The sequence below is a fragment of the Trichosurus vulpecula genome, chromosome 4 (genome assembly GCF_011100635.1).
Source record: "Trichosurus vulpecula isolate mTriVul1 chromosome 4, mTriVul1.pri, whole genome shotgun sequence".
NCBI lineage: Eukaryota > Metazoa > Chordata > Mammalia > Diprotodontia > Phalangeridae > Trichosurus > Trichosurus vulpecula.
Genome location: NC_050576.1, coordinates 337,773,145 through 337,790,164, shown reverse-complemented (window position 1 = coordinate 337,790,164; position 17,020 = coordinate 337,773,145). Strand labels below are relative to the sequence as shown.

The 17,020-nt window shown below is 36.7% G+C and overlaps 1 protein-coding gene across 5 annotated transcripts in view; it reads right to left on the bottom strand.

Annotated features, from left to right (window-relative positions):
• LMO7 (LIM domain 7) overlaps positions 1 to 17,020 on the bottom strand; it is a 264,422-nt gene that overhangs the window by 31,673 nt on the left and 215,729 nt on the right. For all 5 annotated transcript variants that reach the window (XM_036756248.1, XM_036756252.1, XM_036756253.1 and 2 more), the window contains 4 exons: positions 14,595 to 14,712; positions 12,280 to 12,422; positions 10,129 to 10,579; positions 9,144 to 9,452 (listed from right to left, as the gene is read on the bottom strand). In XM_036756248.1, coding sequence (XP_036612143.1) covers positions 9,144 to 9,452; positions 10,129 to 10,579; positions 12,280 to 12,422; positions 14,595 to 14,712 — 1,021 coding nt within the window. The remainder of the gene's footprint in view (positions 1 to 9,143; positions 9,453 to 10,128; positions 10,580 to 12,279; positions 12,423 to 14,594; positions 14,713 to 17,020) is intronic.

Here is a 17,020-nt window from a genome sequence, read left to right as displayed (position 1 = left end):
ACCTTAGACAATCATTTAAGAGTTATGCTCAGTTTCCCTATCTGTAAAATTAAATAACACTTGTTATATTAGCTACCGACAGATTTTTGCTGTGAGGCAGTCACTTTGTAAAAGTGCTACATACATGTGAATCACCATTAAACATAATAACAATCATATTCACATGAAAGACTAATAACATCCTGCTAAGAAGAGAGATTATTCAACCATACTATTCCTTAACCCCAAACCACGGGATACTGAAAGAAGTGATGAGTCAATGAAAATGAGCAGTCGAAGAAATGAGCATTTCTTTCTATCTTTACTACTCCTACCAATTGAAATAAGAATTAAAAAGCAAACAAAACTACAGAATTCAATGCTATGTACAGCCAAGGAATGAAATGCCAGCTTTGATTTTCAAGGTTCTAATTGAGGTTAGTTAGTTGGGAAAGGAAAAGATAGGGCTTAGGGGTAGACAGGGAGGTGGGATTTAATAACCAGTTTTAAAATACATGAAAGGATACTTTGTAGATAGTGGTTAGTGGCCAATATCCATTTATACCAAAGAGAAGATGAAAAGGAATGAGTTTAACCCATATGAGAAGGAATTTCCTGACCAGATGGATGACGTGCTGATGGACTGCCATTTGCTGAGAAGGTTGTGAAATCTCTATTGGAAGATTTTAATGACGGTAAAAAAGATGGATAGCAGCTATTGACAGGTAGGTGGCATAGTGGACTGAGTCTGAGCCTGGAGTCAGGAAGACATGGGTTCAAATCCTGCTTCAGATAGCTATTAGCTGTATGACCCTGGGCAAGTCACATAGGTGCTCTTAGACTCAATTTCCACATTTGGAAAGTGGGAATAATAATGGTCCCTATCTCGTAGAGTTGTCATTAGAATCAAATTGGATATTTGTAAAGTGCTTCATAGATGCGCTATTACTGTTATTATGTCATTAGCAGGGTTTTTTTAAAATAATGAAGATTAAAGAAACATAATGTAAATAAAAATGGAGTGGGGGAGAGGGGGAAGGGGTGGTCAAGAGACCTGGGATCTAGTTTGAGCTCTGACCCTTACTAGCTTACACGACCTTGGTCAAGTTATTTTACCCTCTCTAGACTTCAGTCTCCTACCTATACGATGAGAAAAATTGATTGGATGGTCTCCTAAGATTCTTTCTAGCTCTAAAATTCCATGATTCTGTTCAGGTATAAACTTCTCATTACAAGAACCAGGAAAGGTTATTTCTCTCCTTCCCCTCAAAAAATACACCACTAGGTATTTCCTTAAAAGTTTCATAGGAAGAAAAATCATTATTTCATTACTTTTTGCCCTTGATTGATAGGATGGGAAAAACTAAAGTTCTTAGTTACGGGTTTAAGGGGAGGGAAGGTGAAGGATAAAGGAAGAAGGGCAGAACTCCAAAGGAGTACTTTATTTTAATTATTAACTTTTTCTTTTACAGTAGGATATAAAACAGAGCAGATGTTTACCGTGACCTATAAATCAACATTGTAAAACTGATACTATTTCTCCAAATTAGGATTCACTTCAGCCAAGTATCCACCCTTAGCCCTCAGCAGCAATGGCAGTGCCAATTTGTGCAATAAATATAGGTCAAAAGCAATAGTTTTATACTTAAAATGATCCTCCAAAAAATGCTGAATTAGCTTATGTCTGAAAAATTTTCAACATAAAGAAAAGTTTTGAAATAGTGGCCATAAACTCAATTCCTGGCTCTGATTAAACATTTAGCTGGTGAATATTTTTACTTGGCCACACAAGGTTATGATATGAAAGCAAGGTCAGTCTTGTTCATTTGTGTACTGCCTATTACTTAGAAAGCTATTCATCAGCTTAACCTTTTTCAATGGTAAAAACAAGTTTGACCTTAAATAATTGTAAGCTAAAGTAAAATGGAAAAAAAATGGGATTTTTGTTTTTGTTGGGTGTTCTTGGAGGGAAGGGTAGGTAGTGAAGCATTCACTCAAACAATTATTTTGGAATCTTAAACTATTATTTAAATAACAATACTTGGATATTTCATGGGTACCTCAAACTCAGCATGTTCTAACATGAGCTCATTTCTGACCAAATGTACTTCTCTTTTTGAATACCACTATATATGTCTCTGATATCATCATTTGCTCTGTATCTGTTGTTTATAATCCTTGTGTTCTTCTCTTTTGCCTCTCGTATCCAATCAGGTGTCAAGTTCTTTCAACTGTACCTCTACAACATTTCTTGAATCTCTCCCCCACTCTCTGTTCTCATCAGCAAAATGCATTCTAGTTCCTTTCCTTCTGTGGATTATCTTCAATTTATCCTTTCTACAATTTGTAGTTACTTGCATGTTGTCTCTCCCATTAGGCAGTAAACTCACTACAAGCAGGGACTGTCTTTTATATTTCTTTGTATCCCCAGTGCTTAGTCTAAATGTTTATGGACTATTTAAAAACATCTACTAGCTCCTAATTGCCTGAGGAAAAGTTAAAATTCTTCCACCTGCCATTCAAATGTCTCTACAATCTAACAACATTTTGCTTTCCAATTTTATCTCATCCTATTCCTTTTTATTCACTCTATCCTCAAACAAAGCTGAATATGCATTATGCTTTCAGGATTCTCTTGCACTTGCTCTCATTATAGAGACCTTTGTTGATCCCATTAATAGGCACAAATGCCTTCCATTCTCAGACTGCCTTCTATCTACTCTGCAGTTATCTTAAATGTTCCTAGTTTTTATATATATATATGTATATATCATCTCTTCCATTAGAATGTAAGCCCCTTGAGGGCAAGGGCTGCTTTTGCCTTTCTTTGTCTCCCCAGTGCTAAGCACAGCACTTGGCAGTAAAGGCTTACTGGCAGTAAATGCTTGTCAACTAAGTGATTGTTCCTGTTGCCTGGAATTTCTGCATCTCCTTCTTCACCTCCCGAATGCTTAATACTTCCTTTAAGGTCCAACTTAAGTGCTAACTGTACTAAGAAGTCTTCTCTGATTTTTCCCACTTGGTAACTGTCTTCTGGCTAATGTGTCAAAAAAAATTGTAATAATAAAAATATATAGGGTTGCATGAGAAACACTTTTTTAAAAATCTGTAAGACTGCAAATTTGTGAGCTACAGCTATATGTGTTGGTGTTTTCTTTCCATGCTATTCTGTTTCTAGGGGTTTCATGTTTTATCTGAACTTTGTATCCCCGCTCCCCAACATCACCTGGCACAGTACTTGGAACACAGGGTGCTGTATTATATGTGCATGTTATAAAAGTGTATAAAGCTGGTGACCATTAAAAATCTTTGTCCTTCTCTTTGGCTGATAGTTTTATCATTTTTATTTATATGCATTTTATATCTTTATATATTTTATTATTATAATTATTATTATAAATATTAAATATATTTATATTATTTTTGGAAAAGCAGAACCGGTTATTAGTAGAAGCTATAGGCTCTTCTTTGCTACCTGAAGAATATTTAGGAAGGCAAATATCAACTTACATCAAATGAAATTATCTAGAAATTAGGGATTCGAAGATACACCTTTGCCAAATGCCTTACAGCCATATATTTTGGTATGCTCAAGCTTGAGAAATCTCAAAAATATACTTTTCCCCCAACACCATTTCAATGTATTTCAGTATAACAATAATTAGCACCTTAATTGTCACGTCTGAACATCAATCAGTTCTTTTCTGAGCTTCTCTCTCCATTTGTAAAATGAGGGGGCAAGACTAAATGCATTCTCAGGTCGTTTTCAGTTCCAACTTTCTATACTTCCATAACTGATTATTGCAAATAGGGAAAGAGGCAACTATATACTATATAGAGATAAAACTTGGCAAGGCATTGTATGCACAGATAAGTTCGAAAATCAGTTGTTTGTCTCTGTCTTCTGAGTTCTAATGTTTAAAATGGTGGTAGAAACCATGTTAACAGTGCCTAGTGCCCAGGCCAAAACACAAAAGTACACTTAACACTAAAATACTATACTTTGCTAATAAAATTATGGAAGCTAACCATCATGTATAAATGGGTCACCATGGGAGGCAGTGCTTTTCCCCAGTAGGAGGTCTCCAAACAAATGTTGGATGAGCACATATGGGGTGTGTTATAGTGGAGGATATGGGGGACAGGAGGGGTGGAATATAGACAGAATAAGATGGCAGCGAAGGTCCCTTCCAACTTTGAAATTCTTTGGTTCTGTGACTATAGTATTTCCCTCTTCCTTACTAGCCAAAATAACGAACCACAAATGGTGGGGTTTCATGGCCTGGAGGCAGGGATCCAGCAGGGCAGGATAAGGCAGGGGGAGGATGAACAGAGGGCTTCATTCCATTGAACAAAAAGATGAGAATGAAATAATACTAATAACAGGTAATAATTGACATTTCGCCTTAAGGTCAACAAGGCACTCGGCACAGATTATCCCATTCAAACCTCATGACAACACTACAAAGTAAGTACTGCAGGAATTTGTAATCTCCATCTTGCAAATGAGGAAAAAGACTCAGAGAGGTTAATTTAACTTGCCCAAGATCACCAAAACAGTGAATCTCAACAACTGGACTTGAACTCAGATCTTCCTGAAGTATAAACCTTAAGTGTACTTCTTGATCCCAGGCTGATGCCCAATCCAAAGGGAGTTACTCACCTGCTTCCCTTCAGTCCTACTAATTCATTGCTTTTGGCGAGGCTTTCTTCTCTTTCTCTAGCTAGCCCATCACAGAACAGGGACCAGTCCCAAGTTACTTTCTTGTCCCATAATCAAGTACTTATAAGGGATTTTGTGGCCAGCGTCAATGAGCAATAAAGGGAAAAGTTCCTTTCCACCTTCTTTTTCATATCAAACATATGGAGAAGGGAAGGGAATAACCATTTATTGAACACCTGTTATATACTTAGTACCATGCTAAGCAGTTTGCAAATATTATTTCATTTGGTCCTCACAACAACCCTGGGAGATGGGTACTATCATTATCTTTATTTTAAAATTGAGGAAACGGTAACAGGCAGCGGTTTAAGTGACTTGCCCAGGGTCACAAAGCCAAAGTCGGTGTCTTAAGGCTAGATTTGAATTCAGGTCTTCCTGACTCCATCCCCAGCTCTCCATTCACTCAATTTACAGAGGAGATTGGTCACAAGAGCGATAATAGAAAATAAGATAGGTCCAGAGTGGGTGTCTCAAAATTCTCAGTCTAATTTTGATCTGTGAAAGCTATTCAAGCTTAAAATTTCACTAAGACTTAGGGAACACATCACACTTCAGAGGAAACACAAATCACTCTATTCCAGATCAGGTATCCAAAGCATTTCTTCACAGGGAATTGAAGATAGCAGCCCTAAAGTGAGGAAAAAAAGGATTTTCCCAAGGAGGGGGCAGCAGACCTTCCCAATGAAACTTGCCTTAAGGTACTAAGTGGTAGCAGTTGAGGGGTCTCCCTACCTCCTTCTGTAGAGGTCAATTGTGATATTACAGACCTAGCACTAGAGTGTCTCTCTTTGCTGTTGTTGTTCAGTCATGTCCAATTCTACGTATTCCCATTTGGGGTTTTCTTGACAAAGATACTGGAGTAGTTTGCCATTTCTTTCTCCAATTCATTTTACAGATGAGGAAACTGAGGTAAACAGGGTTAAGTGACTTGCCCAGGGTCACACAGCTAGTAAGTGTCTGAGACCACATTTGAACTCAGGTCTTCCTGACTCCACACCTGGCAATGTGTTCACTGTGCCACCTAGGTGCCCAGAGTATCTCTAAGAAATGGTAAGAAGCAAGCACTAAGGGTTAATTATAGGAAGTGGGAGGAAGGGGAGCAGCAGCATTACCAAATAATGAGGGGGTCTGCAACAAACAAAATATAAACAAGAATGGGAAGGAATTTGGTACCGTTCAATAAGCACTTATTATGTGCCTCCATCAGGTTAGAACAGAAAGTACTAGATTTGGAGTCAAAAGATTTAGGTTCAAATCTCAGTTTTTCTACTTATCATGTGACTTGTGTCCAGTCCTTTAACCTCTTAAAAGCCATAGTCTCATAATCTTTGAAATAAGTATACAGCATCACTCAGAGAGATCCCTCACAGCTTTAAATCTATGTTATCAAAGAGTGATTAGTATTAGATATAGAAGGTATGTATATATTCTTATATAATGATACAATTACAGTTATATATTTATATAATTTATGTTACATATAATTTATATTATGTAATGTCAATTCGTGTCATCTCACACTGTATTATATTATGTGATATTACATTACGTTCTTATATTATATTACATTATATTGTGTTATATTTGTTATATTATGTTATATTGATTATATTATATTACATATAAAACATATATAATATAGTAAACAAATAGGTATATTCATATAAAAGCTATATATGTATATAGACACATATACAAATATGCACACATACATATATAAATATATACATATATATGACATTTATCACTCTTGGGACAACACTAATATTCTCCTTCTTTGTCTTCCTCCTTCCAGATCATCATTCACACAACTAGAGGTTAATCTTCCTAACCACTTTCAGCAACCTCCAGATGTTTCATCAATAGATACCACCAAGAGAATTCTTTTACTCAAGTCCATTTTCTTAATATCCCTAACACCTACCATATTGATTCCCTTCTTCATTCCTGGTATTACATTTGCCCTACCTGAAACGCTGTCCATTGCATTCCGTGATACTAGAAAGCCTATATATTCTTCAAGGAAATTCTAGTTCAAATCCTTACACTTCCAATGAAAGCTTTTACAAAATTCAAATCTCCCTCGACCTTGCCCTTCACTGCCCTATACTTAAAGCCTGAGCAGCACAATCAGCTCACCTGCTGACTCGAGTAATAGGCCTTTTCTAGTGCCATGGGCTGTTAGTGCCTCCCCAGTACAGTAAGCTTGCAGGCACTTTTTCTGATTCATGCATTCACCTGTATTTTACACATGGTTCCCCCCATTAGAATGTAATCTAAAGAAGGGCTCATTTCCATTTTTCTTTATATCCCCTGCACTTAGCACAGTACCTGACACACCGTAAGAACTTAATAATGCTTGTTGATCAACTGATTACAGGCTGCTCTGTGTGTTTCTGAATGGTTCTTTATGTTTGTATACCTGATCTTCCCACATAAGACTGCAAATTCCTCCAGGGGAAGGACCAAGTCTCATACATCAACCGCATCTAACTACTGAGACCCCCAAACACAATGCCAATCACCTAATATCTAAAGATAGGTGATTCTTCATAATTGGAACCCATACAAATATGCAAAAATGAATACATAAAATTATTTATGGATAGTTTCTTTGGTTCCACTCATCAAATACAACATTATTTTGTTCAGTGGCTTTCTATTTCAAGTTTAGTGATAAAGAAGCAGCTATATTCACTAATGATGAAACCATTATTGGATAGATAAAACTCCTATAATCTCTAAAATCCAGAACACATTCACTCCATATCTATATTCTCTCAAACCTTCAAGGTCACCTCATCTGTTGCCATCCTTAAGACAGGTACTATCTACCACCCATGGAACAGTACTCATATAACAAATACAGAACCACAAACAAGTTAGAGATAAGCTTATTCATTAGTAGCTATATAAACAAAAGGTCTTTCACTTTTATTATTGTATCTCATTGTATTGTATCTTATTTGTTTTTCCAAAGTATTAGAATTTTCTTTCCCACCTATCAAGAATTCTCTGGCCCTAATAAAATATTGCATATTTTTAGAAGCAATGTAATAAAACAATCCATGTTTTGTGATTTTAACAATCTGAAGTTTTAAATTGTTGCTTACCAAAAAAAGAAGCTGGGATTATTTTATATTTAGATATAGACTACTTAGAGTTATTTTAAGTAACCTCCCTCATCAATCCACTCTAGGTTAGGGTTCAGTGTTCAATGTTCTCTCTTCTATCCTGAATACAAAAACAAAACCTAGCACAAAAATACAAGATAAATCCAATAGAACTACAAAGTACTGCTTAATGCCTGTCAGTGAAGTCATCAGCTACTCCTGTGTGATTCTATTAGTTGCTGACTTCCTTTGTGTGCAAGAGGAAGAAAGGGAGGAGAAGAGGGGGAAAAGAAAGAGGGACAAAAGGGAGAGAAGAAAAAATGGAGAGAGGGAGAAGAGAGAAATGAAAAACAGAAGAGAAGATGAGGAGGGAGAGAAAGTGAAGGGATGGAAGGAAAGAGACAAAGAGGAGGGAGAAATGGAAGGAAAAAGAGGGACAGGGAGAGGAAAAAAGAGGGAAAGGGAAAGAGACAGAGAGAGGGAAAGAAAGGTAGGTAATGATAAAGAGACAGAAAGAGGGAAAGGAGATAAAGGATAAAGAGAAGGAGAGAAAAGAGGACAAAGGAGAAAGCCACTAACAGCTAAAAAGTCCTTTATTCAACCTATCTAATAATGAAAGAGCTCATTAACTAATAATCACATAAACTATCCAGTTTGGTACATTCTAGTGTTTGTAGAGAAAAAAATTACAAATGATCTATCAGCATTGTTGTTAGTTTTGGTATTTTTTAATAGATTTATTGGTTATTTGGGGATTATGTTAAGGCTAACAATTCTTATTTTCACAATTAGTTTAAATATTCCCATTAAGGAAAGCATTATGAACAGTGGAGCACAATTTCAGACAAATTACCAAATTCAGCAGGAGTAAACAAGGTGGAAAAGAAAAGCTAATGTCCACCATAAAATGTTTCCCAATATCCCTGAAACCATAGCTCTCAAGCTTCCTTCACAAAGAAGACGTTGCCTTAACCCAAATATACCTTAGAGCTACTTCAAGAAACTCCAATATGATCCACTGAGCTTCAAGACATCACATTTAGACAAGTAAGAGCCAAGAATCTACTTAAAAAAAAGAGTAGATAGAAAATTCCAGTGAACCATGGAGATGAGATCCATGCAACCTCTATGCTTCCAAAGTACAACTAGTACCCCACAAGGGTTACTTTTTCCCAGAACTCACTAGAGGTCCTATATGTCACCATTCTCTGAATGACTACAATTGAAGACTTCAGTATGGTGGCTTCCAGATTTGCATAATGGGTGTTTCCCATACTATCTTAGTATTTCTGAAGTGCTAAGGATAATTATAGGCCATCCAAATTTACCTTTGTCCTCGAAGGGTCAGGTGATGAAGAATTTCTCCCTTCAAAAGACTCAGAAACTGGCAAAGAGTCTGATGTTAAAGGCTGTTCTGACTTAGGAAAAGCACCACGTTCCTGGGAAATGGGCAAATACAAGGATGTAGGGGGTGGCACTGTCTTCTCATTTTCTTTTGCTTCCTCTTCAACATTTTTCAAGGCTGAGCTTGAGTGAAGCTGGCTGTCATCTGATTTTGAGAAGGAGCCACTTATTGAACTTTCCCGAATGCTTTTAGTGACTTCTACATCCCCATTGTACTTCCAAGCATCATCCATCTAAATTGAGAAAATCACACCATTTTGACAGGGTCATTCAGTTTAGTTTTTTCCTCCCATTTCCCCTCCTTACTATATTTTGTCTTCTTTAAAATGTTAAGAAGCCCCAACACTGTCTATAAGCTTAGTTAAAATGTGTGTGCACAAAGACCCTCCATAGCTATTGTTCCCTCCCATGTATTTGTTGCTGTTTACCCTCTCAGAGAGACAACACATAAGCAATATATACAAACACATACAAAATAGTCAATAACCTATTTAGTATTATCTCTCAAAAACAAGTGGGAAAAAATCAGGAAAAACTTTTTTTAATCTAATCTTCCAAAATAAGCATGTAATATTCATTTAGATCCATGCCACAAAGTCCTAGGATATACATGTTCAAAAGCCTTAAAGTCATTTTATTCCCCTTATGCATTGTTTTATACAAATCTGCTCAAAAATGCTTCAGCCCACTTTTAAAGATGACCGAGCCAAGTAAGTTCTCCATCTCTACCATTTACAGTATATTTCTATTTTAAACACTGAATTTCGGTTAAATCTCCAAGTAAAACTGGTTTACCTGATTTGGCTCTTCTATGGAGATCAACTACAAGTAATTTAAATATATTTACAGAAGTACCCCCAGCATCTTATTATTCGAGAAAGACTAATGAGAACCCAGAGGAGTTTTTACCGTATAAGATCTGGGAAGTGATGAGATCCCTCTTGACTGGGAACCAAAAGGTCTTGGTGTAACCACTGATGTTAACCTAGATGTATCAGTTTTCTGGTAACTTCTGGGTAGAGATGCTGAAATCCGAGCAGGCCCCATTTGTGTACTCAGTGAATGGTTAGAAGACAAAGCTGAGGCTGAGCTCTGTTTCTCTGTCAGGCTTTGAGAAGGAACCTGAATTTCAGCTGTTCCATAGTCCTCCATCTTTGGAAGGCTTGAAGAACTTTCTTTACCACTCTCTGTACCATAAGTCACTTCCTTCTCTTTTCCCTCATTCAGGTAACCTTCTCTCGTCAAAGCCGGCTCAGGAGACACTTTTGTTTCGTTGAATACCTCATCATTAGAAGAATACATTCTCTCAAGATCAAATGATTTCTGCCGATGACTGTTGGATTCTTGGTTTCTTATTTCCCTTTAAGGAAGAGAATACCACCTCACGTTTATATCTTGCCTTTAGGTTTACAAGAGGCACTTTCCCTCACAACAATCCTGTGAGGGAGACAGTGCAAATATTATACTCAGGTTAAAAATGAGGAACACGAAGGTAAGGGAGGCCAAGGGTCCACACCAGGATCACAGAGCTAGCAAGCATAGGAATCGGGATTCAAACCCAGCTCTTTAACTTCTTAAGACCCGAGCTCTTTCCAATAATACTACGAACTAGTGAAACTATAGCCAAGCACTAGTACAAAGGGTAGGGTTACAGTTCTTATTCAGATAGCTAACACACAAAATAGTAAACAAACAATAATTCACACTAATTAAGAAAAGAAAGGAGGGGAGAAAAGAGGGAAATACTTGCAATTTTCCTTTCAGAACTCAAGATAAAAGTAACTAACAATCATGTACACTTTTAAGGGGCTGGTGAGCCATCTTGTGGCTTCGTTTGACTTTATTTCCTAGAAATTCAACAATTTACCCACCCCATCCATCCTAAAGGAAGGAAACTGTACAAAAGATATTAAGGGACTATGATATAAGTTCTCTTTTAAAACATGTTATATGAAATATGTTATATGTATGTGCACATATCCACATGCACACAGTTATACACATATAATACTTAATATTAACATATCACATTGGCTAAAAACAAGTTTTAAGCAAAAATTTTGAGCTCTTTTTTAAAAAATTTTTATTCCTTACGAATGGAAAAACAACAACAAAAGAACCACGTAGAGTTTTAAAGACCTCTCTTAGTTTCAACTTAGTCTCTAATTTCATCCAGCTCTGTAAAACTCTACTATAAATGATGGATTCACATTTGTGTTTCACATTCATAAAGGGGTTAATCTGAATATAAAATGCTCACTTTACAAGTACAGAATTTTCATGTTTAGCCTGTGCCAATGAAAGGAATGAAACTACGGTTAGAGCTGGCTTCCACAGCACAAAGAGAGGTCGTTGAATTTCACTAGTCTATTTCCTTTTATACATTATTGTTAAGGCATATTTGCTTTCTCTTTGGCAAGGAAGTGTCATAGGGTTTCATATAGTAATTGCACAGAGGAAAAGTTCACATGTCCTTTTCTCTGATCTTTTGCAACACACAAATACATAGCTCGGTCAGTGATAATATCTTTTTGTTTTTAAGGGAAATTTTTGCATTATTCAAACTGAAAGGAAGATTGAATGTGCATTTCATCAGATATGCACGAGTTATCTTAATAAAATTCGTAAAATTATTTAACAAAAGAAAAACAAGCATATTTTCACATTAACAGTTTTCGTCTGCTCATTCTTAGTGTGAAATGACAAAAGAACATTATCAGTTAAAATTGATACCTATTTTAAAAACAAAATGCTTTTATAAAACCATAGCACTATTTGCTACATACAATTTGGGCTTTTTGTTTGTTTTTTCACTTAGAACAAAAACCTGAATATTTTTGCTGCATTTCAGAGTACAGGTTTACAAATGATTAACCTGCCAGTCAATGGTTTCTAAACAACAGCTATGTCAAGCTGGGAGAAAAAAGAAAAGGAAAGGAAAGGAAAGAAAACATCCATTTCTAACACTAGCTTCTATGAAATGTAACTACTAGAATTCATTAAGTCTCATCAGCTCAAACTGGGGACATTTAAAAATCAAATGCAAGCCAGCTTTCTTACCTGTCCTGGAGAATTTCTCCAAATGTTTTTGAGCTCCTCTGAGACCTCTCAAGGGACTGCTTTTCAATTTCTTCCCTCTCTTCCTTTTTCTTTTGCAGATCTGAAGTATAACTTTTTCGACGATTTTTCCATTTTGCCAGGTCCTAACACAAAATCACATTAGCACAGGTATACCTGACTTTCTATACACTTCTGTCTACCAATTAGAGAGTACCAAGAGTATCCCATTACACAGCTGAAACAATTTATTCAAACTAGATGCCAAGGTGCCCTTATTTTTCTTTTATATACCTAGCGTTCTCTACCAAGGTTTGATCTTCTCTTTTCTTTCTTTCTCTCTCTCTCTGTCTCTGTCTCTCCCTGTCTCTCTCTCTCTCATTATCATTTTCTCTCTCTCTCTCTCTCTCTCTCTCTCTCTCTCTCTCTCTCTCTCTCTCTCTCTCCCTCCCTCCCCCTCTCTCCCCCTCCCAAATCTGACCTAATAAGTAGACCCCATTTTTTGCTTTTAGATAACTAACTTGTCTACTGCCCATTTCACAAAGAACACTAAGTGCCTATAAACTACATACTAAGTCAGAAACACTAATGAACTTTTAAACTACTTAACATTTTTAAAGAAATTAAAATGCTTTCATATTAAAACCCAATTAATAGTGACTTTAATAAGTGAGTGATGATGCATCATCCTTAAGAAGGTAAATACCACAGGGGACATGCAAATATGAAAGGGTCCTAAAGGGCCTTACAACAGACTAATGTATTATGGTCCCCAAGAAGGTAGGGCCATTTTCACCCATTATTCCCAAGGCATTCTATCCAGTTTGATCCTTAATGGTCTAAGGAAGCTATTTTAGTTTTTACTCCAGGGACTTCAGACATTCTAAGGAGGAGTCAACAAATGACTTGATCTTCTGGAGGTTTTCCACAGTGAATAATGGCAAGAACAAGCCTCTGCAGGTTTTGCATACCAAACTGGGTTACGCACCCTATCTCATGATCAATCCAGCCTCCAGGAGTTAAGAAAGGGCACTCAACAGGAGGCCTGTGTATACTAAAACCAAGCAATTATTTTAGTCCTTGACCCCAAACTGCCAGTGATACATCAGAATGAAATATTTCCATTTTTTTAAATAAGAATAAAATGGGATGCATCAGTGGACATTTAGTGAAGTACACTTGAATTTCAATTTGGCTTAACACTTTATAGGAATGCTCCTGTATCAGGTTATTTTTTATCTAGCCTCCATGCTGATAATTTACCACATATTTAAGGAAAGTAAAGCCAAATCACTGTTTCTTCACAGTGAAGCTTTTTGTCCTCAATGAAAGAGAACTTAAAAGTTAGAAAACAAGTAGTGTTTAGAAGCAGTGTGGAAAATACAGACACTTCCCCTATTAAAGTACTCTTTTCTATGGCTCCTTTAAAGCTCAGATTAACACATGGTCAGTTCTCCCCCATCCTAAGAAGCTTCTCAGTTGACCACTCTTGACTACTATTCCACACTTTGCATCCTAATGTTGAACTTGAAAACCCCTAAGCTTTGCTGTACCCAAATAGTCCATCTATTGCCACCCAGTGACATTCCTCTAAACTCTTCAGTTCAGTTCTCTTCAGTTTCAAAATCTCAGATGCAACCCCCCAAGATCGAGGCTAAATACTATTTCAGCAACTACTGACATTTGTCATTTCTTTGAATTTCTAAAACCTTTAGATTTTGACTTGCCTGCTCAGGTCTTTGTCCCTCCTGATTTCTTGAACCCCTCCTATAGTATCTCTTCATAAGAGACATTTCAGCAGCCTCCAACAATTTGTCCTGGGCCTTCTGCTAATGTATGTAAACCTCTTCTGAAACTGCAAAGAGCTATATAAATGCAACTAACATTATTCTGCATATAGACAATGAGGAAGGAAATTTCCTTCTATGAGTGTAGCTAACTTGTGTATCCCAACCAACAACGATCTTTTGAATCTCAACCATCTTTCCTGCTAAGAAATAGTTTACCGTGCCCCTGCATACACTCATAAACACGCTCTTACACCTTAAAGAGATTAGAATTTTGAGAATATCATGAGAGAACAGAACCATTTTCATAATTAATATTGAGATATAGAGCCCCAAATACCCCAAAATCTTGCAAGAGAAGTACTAGCAAACCAACCATGAAATAAGACTGTGATGCAAAGAATGGGTAAAGTTGACTATAGACTGATTTTAGGAAGTGTGTAGGAAAAGAATCTTCAATGTCATGTAAATGCATAGACCCATGATAGGCATCATCATCCCTTCCCTCAACTTTTGGGAATAAGTACTTACATCCTGCCACTGCTGGTCTTGTTCTTGCAGCTGTGATTTGATTTTCTGCATTTCTTCATAGCGTAGTTGGCGCAAATTATGTACATCATCTGCAGTGATATCACTCAAGGATTTGCTCCTGCAACAAAAAGATGTGGGATCACCAAAATTTACACACTATTATGCGTAATAAAAGCAGAAGACTGGATATGTACTTAAAGGTTCCATCTAAATTTCTGTTGTAGCACTTTGGGATTTTATGAAGATAATTTTATAATACTATTACAAAAATGTTGGTGGCATTTTTCTAAAAGCAGGAAACTAGATCTTAACACTAAATACAAATGTGAAACGTGTTGCTAAAAGGTGCTGAGTTTATACTGAAAATGGTTAAGCCTAGAGTTCAACATTCAAAATGTCAGTGACCAAATTATAGGCGAAATACCTTAAACGAAAGTATTAAATATAGTTACAAGCACGTCATAACTACATCCCTGTTTCCCTCATCTCCACAGTTATATTTTAAGGCTTGAGTTCACATTTTAGTACCTTGAATATTCAAAATTATTATTTGATATCTCCTCAATTTTATAAGATTCTGAGGAGAAAAAAATACAAGCAACTCTTTGTGAGTGTGGGACCACCCTTATCACTATGTATTGAAAATTATTTCTCCACAGTCCCCATTGATTTTTTAAAAATCTTTTTCTTATCCTTTGACCATGCATAAGTTTTCGACACAACTGATCACTACACGAACCTTGACACACTTGGTTTCTGTGATAACTCAATGCCTCTCTTTGCTGACATGAGTGATTTTTCCCTAACTCTGCATTTCCCACAATACTTTGTACCTCTCCTTTGGAATTTTTCATCTGCTGTTTTATACTATAAGTGTGAGTGTGTGTGTGTGAGTGTGTGTGTGTGTTTTCACTCTCTTTAGTCAGTTGATAAACATTTATTAAGTGCCAACTATGTGCCTCATACTATGCTAAGTTCTGGGGAGACAAAAAAAGAAAAGAAAAAAGTCTCTGTTCTCAAGGAGTGCAAAGTCTAAAGGAAGAGACAATGTGCAAACAACTATGTAAAAACAAATGATATATGGGAAAAGTTGGAAATAATCAATGGAAGGAAAGTTTTTGAATTAAGCAGGGAGGGTCAGAAAAGGCTTAAGGTAGAAGGTGAAATTTTAGCTGGTATTTGAAAAGGGAAGCCAGGAAATAAAGATGAGAAAGGAGATAATTCCAAGCATGGGGAACAGCCAATGAAAATGCCCAGAGCTGGGAGATGGTAATGTCTCACTCAAGGAAGAGTAAGGAAGCCAGTGACCCTTGACTATAATGGAGAAGTTCTGGAACCAGCGAAGCATTTGAAAAATGTCTCAGGGAATGTGGACCAGTTCAGAATTTATCCTCGGTCAGCCTGGGTCAAGTCACTTACTGGGTCATGTCACTGTCCTAGAAAGGCCCTTGCTTCTAGTTAGACTCCACTAGTAGATGGGAAGCCTACATAATAAAGCTTTAGGCCACAGAAGGAAAAAAAAACAGAAATAAATAGGAACAGATTATGAACTCAAGGCATCCTAAAAAAAATTCTCAATTTCTTTCTCTCCCAGTAATGTCTTTACCTATCCACTACAAGACCTCTACTCAAGATAATCGAGATACCAAGTTCTCCAAGGAAATGGATAATAGTACTCTTGATTAGCTGTGAATGTATGTTATTTCTAAATAAAACTCCATGAAGCTCCTAGGTTCAAAACTACAAATAAGGAACTTTAAAAAGGACCCAACTGACCTAAAATACATTGTCAGGAGCTCCCTAAGTCAGCCCTTTACAACAAACTGAATGAATTTCACACCATAAATTGGGGAATCCACTCCTTTAACTTGAGTCAGCCATGGATGAAACAGGCCATATGTGCGGTTCTGAATCTGAAATCATACCTCACTTCTGACCTCTCACCACATTCCTGCTAGCTAGCTTGGGGATTCACTTGGGGAGATGTCAATATAGCTTGCCAAATACTGTTCAGTGGCTCCGTAATTACTACAAAGGGAGGTCAGGAAAAGAGATGAAGAATTTTCATTTGTAAGATATGGGTTCCAACCTCTAGAACCACAAGGGTAGAATATGAATCTACAGCTCCTATAAATGGGAAAGCTGCCCGTCCATGCTCCAATCTTTCCGGATGCAGCTCAGACCTATTTCATTTCTGTTTGAAGGGGGCTGTTTTCTCTCATGCCTTCATCTTGTGCTTAAGTCAGGAAAAACCTTTTGGCTAAAAATACATTAGTTGAACATATATGGATGTTGATTATTTTCAATTATATCACTCCCTTTAATTAGTTTTTATTTCCTATTGATATTGGCAATAGATTATATGATTTCATCTCATGGTATAAAATTACTTCTGTACACTCTTACACTCTGATGTCAAAATTTGA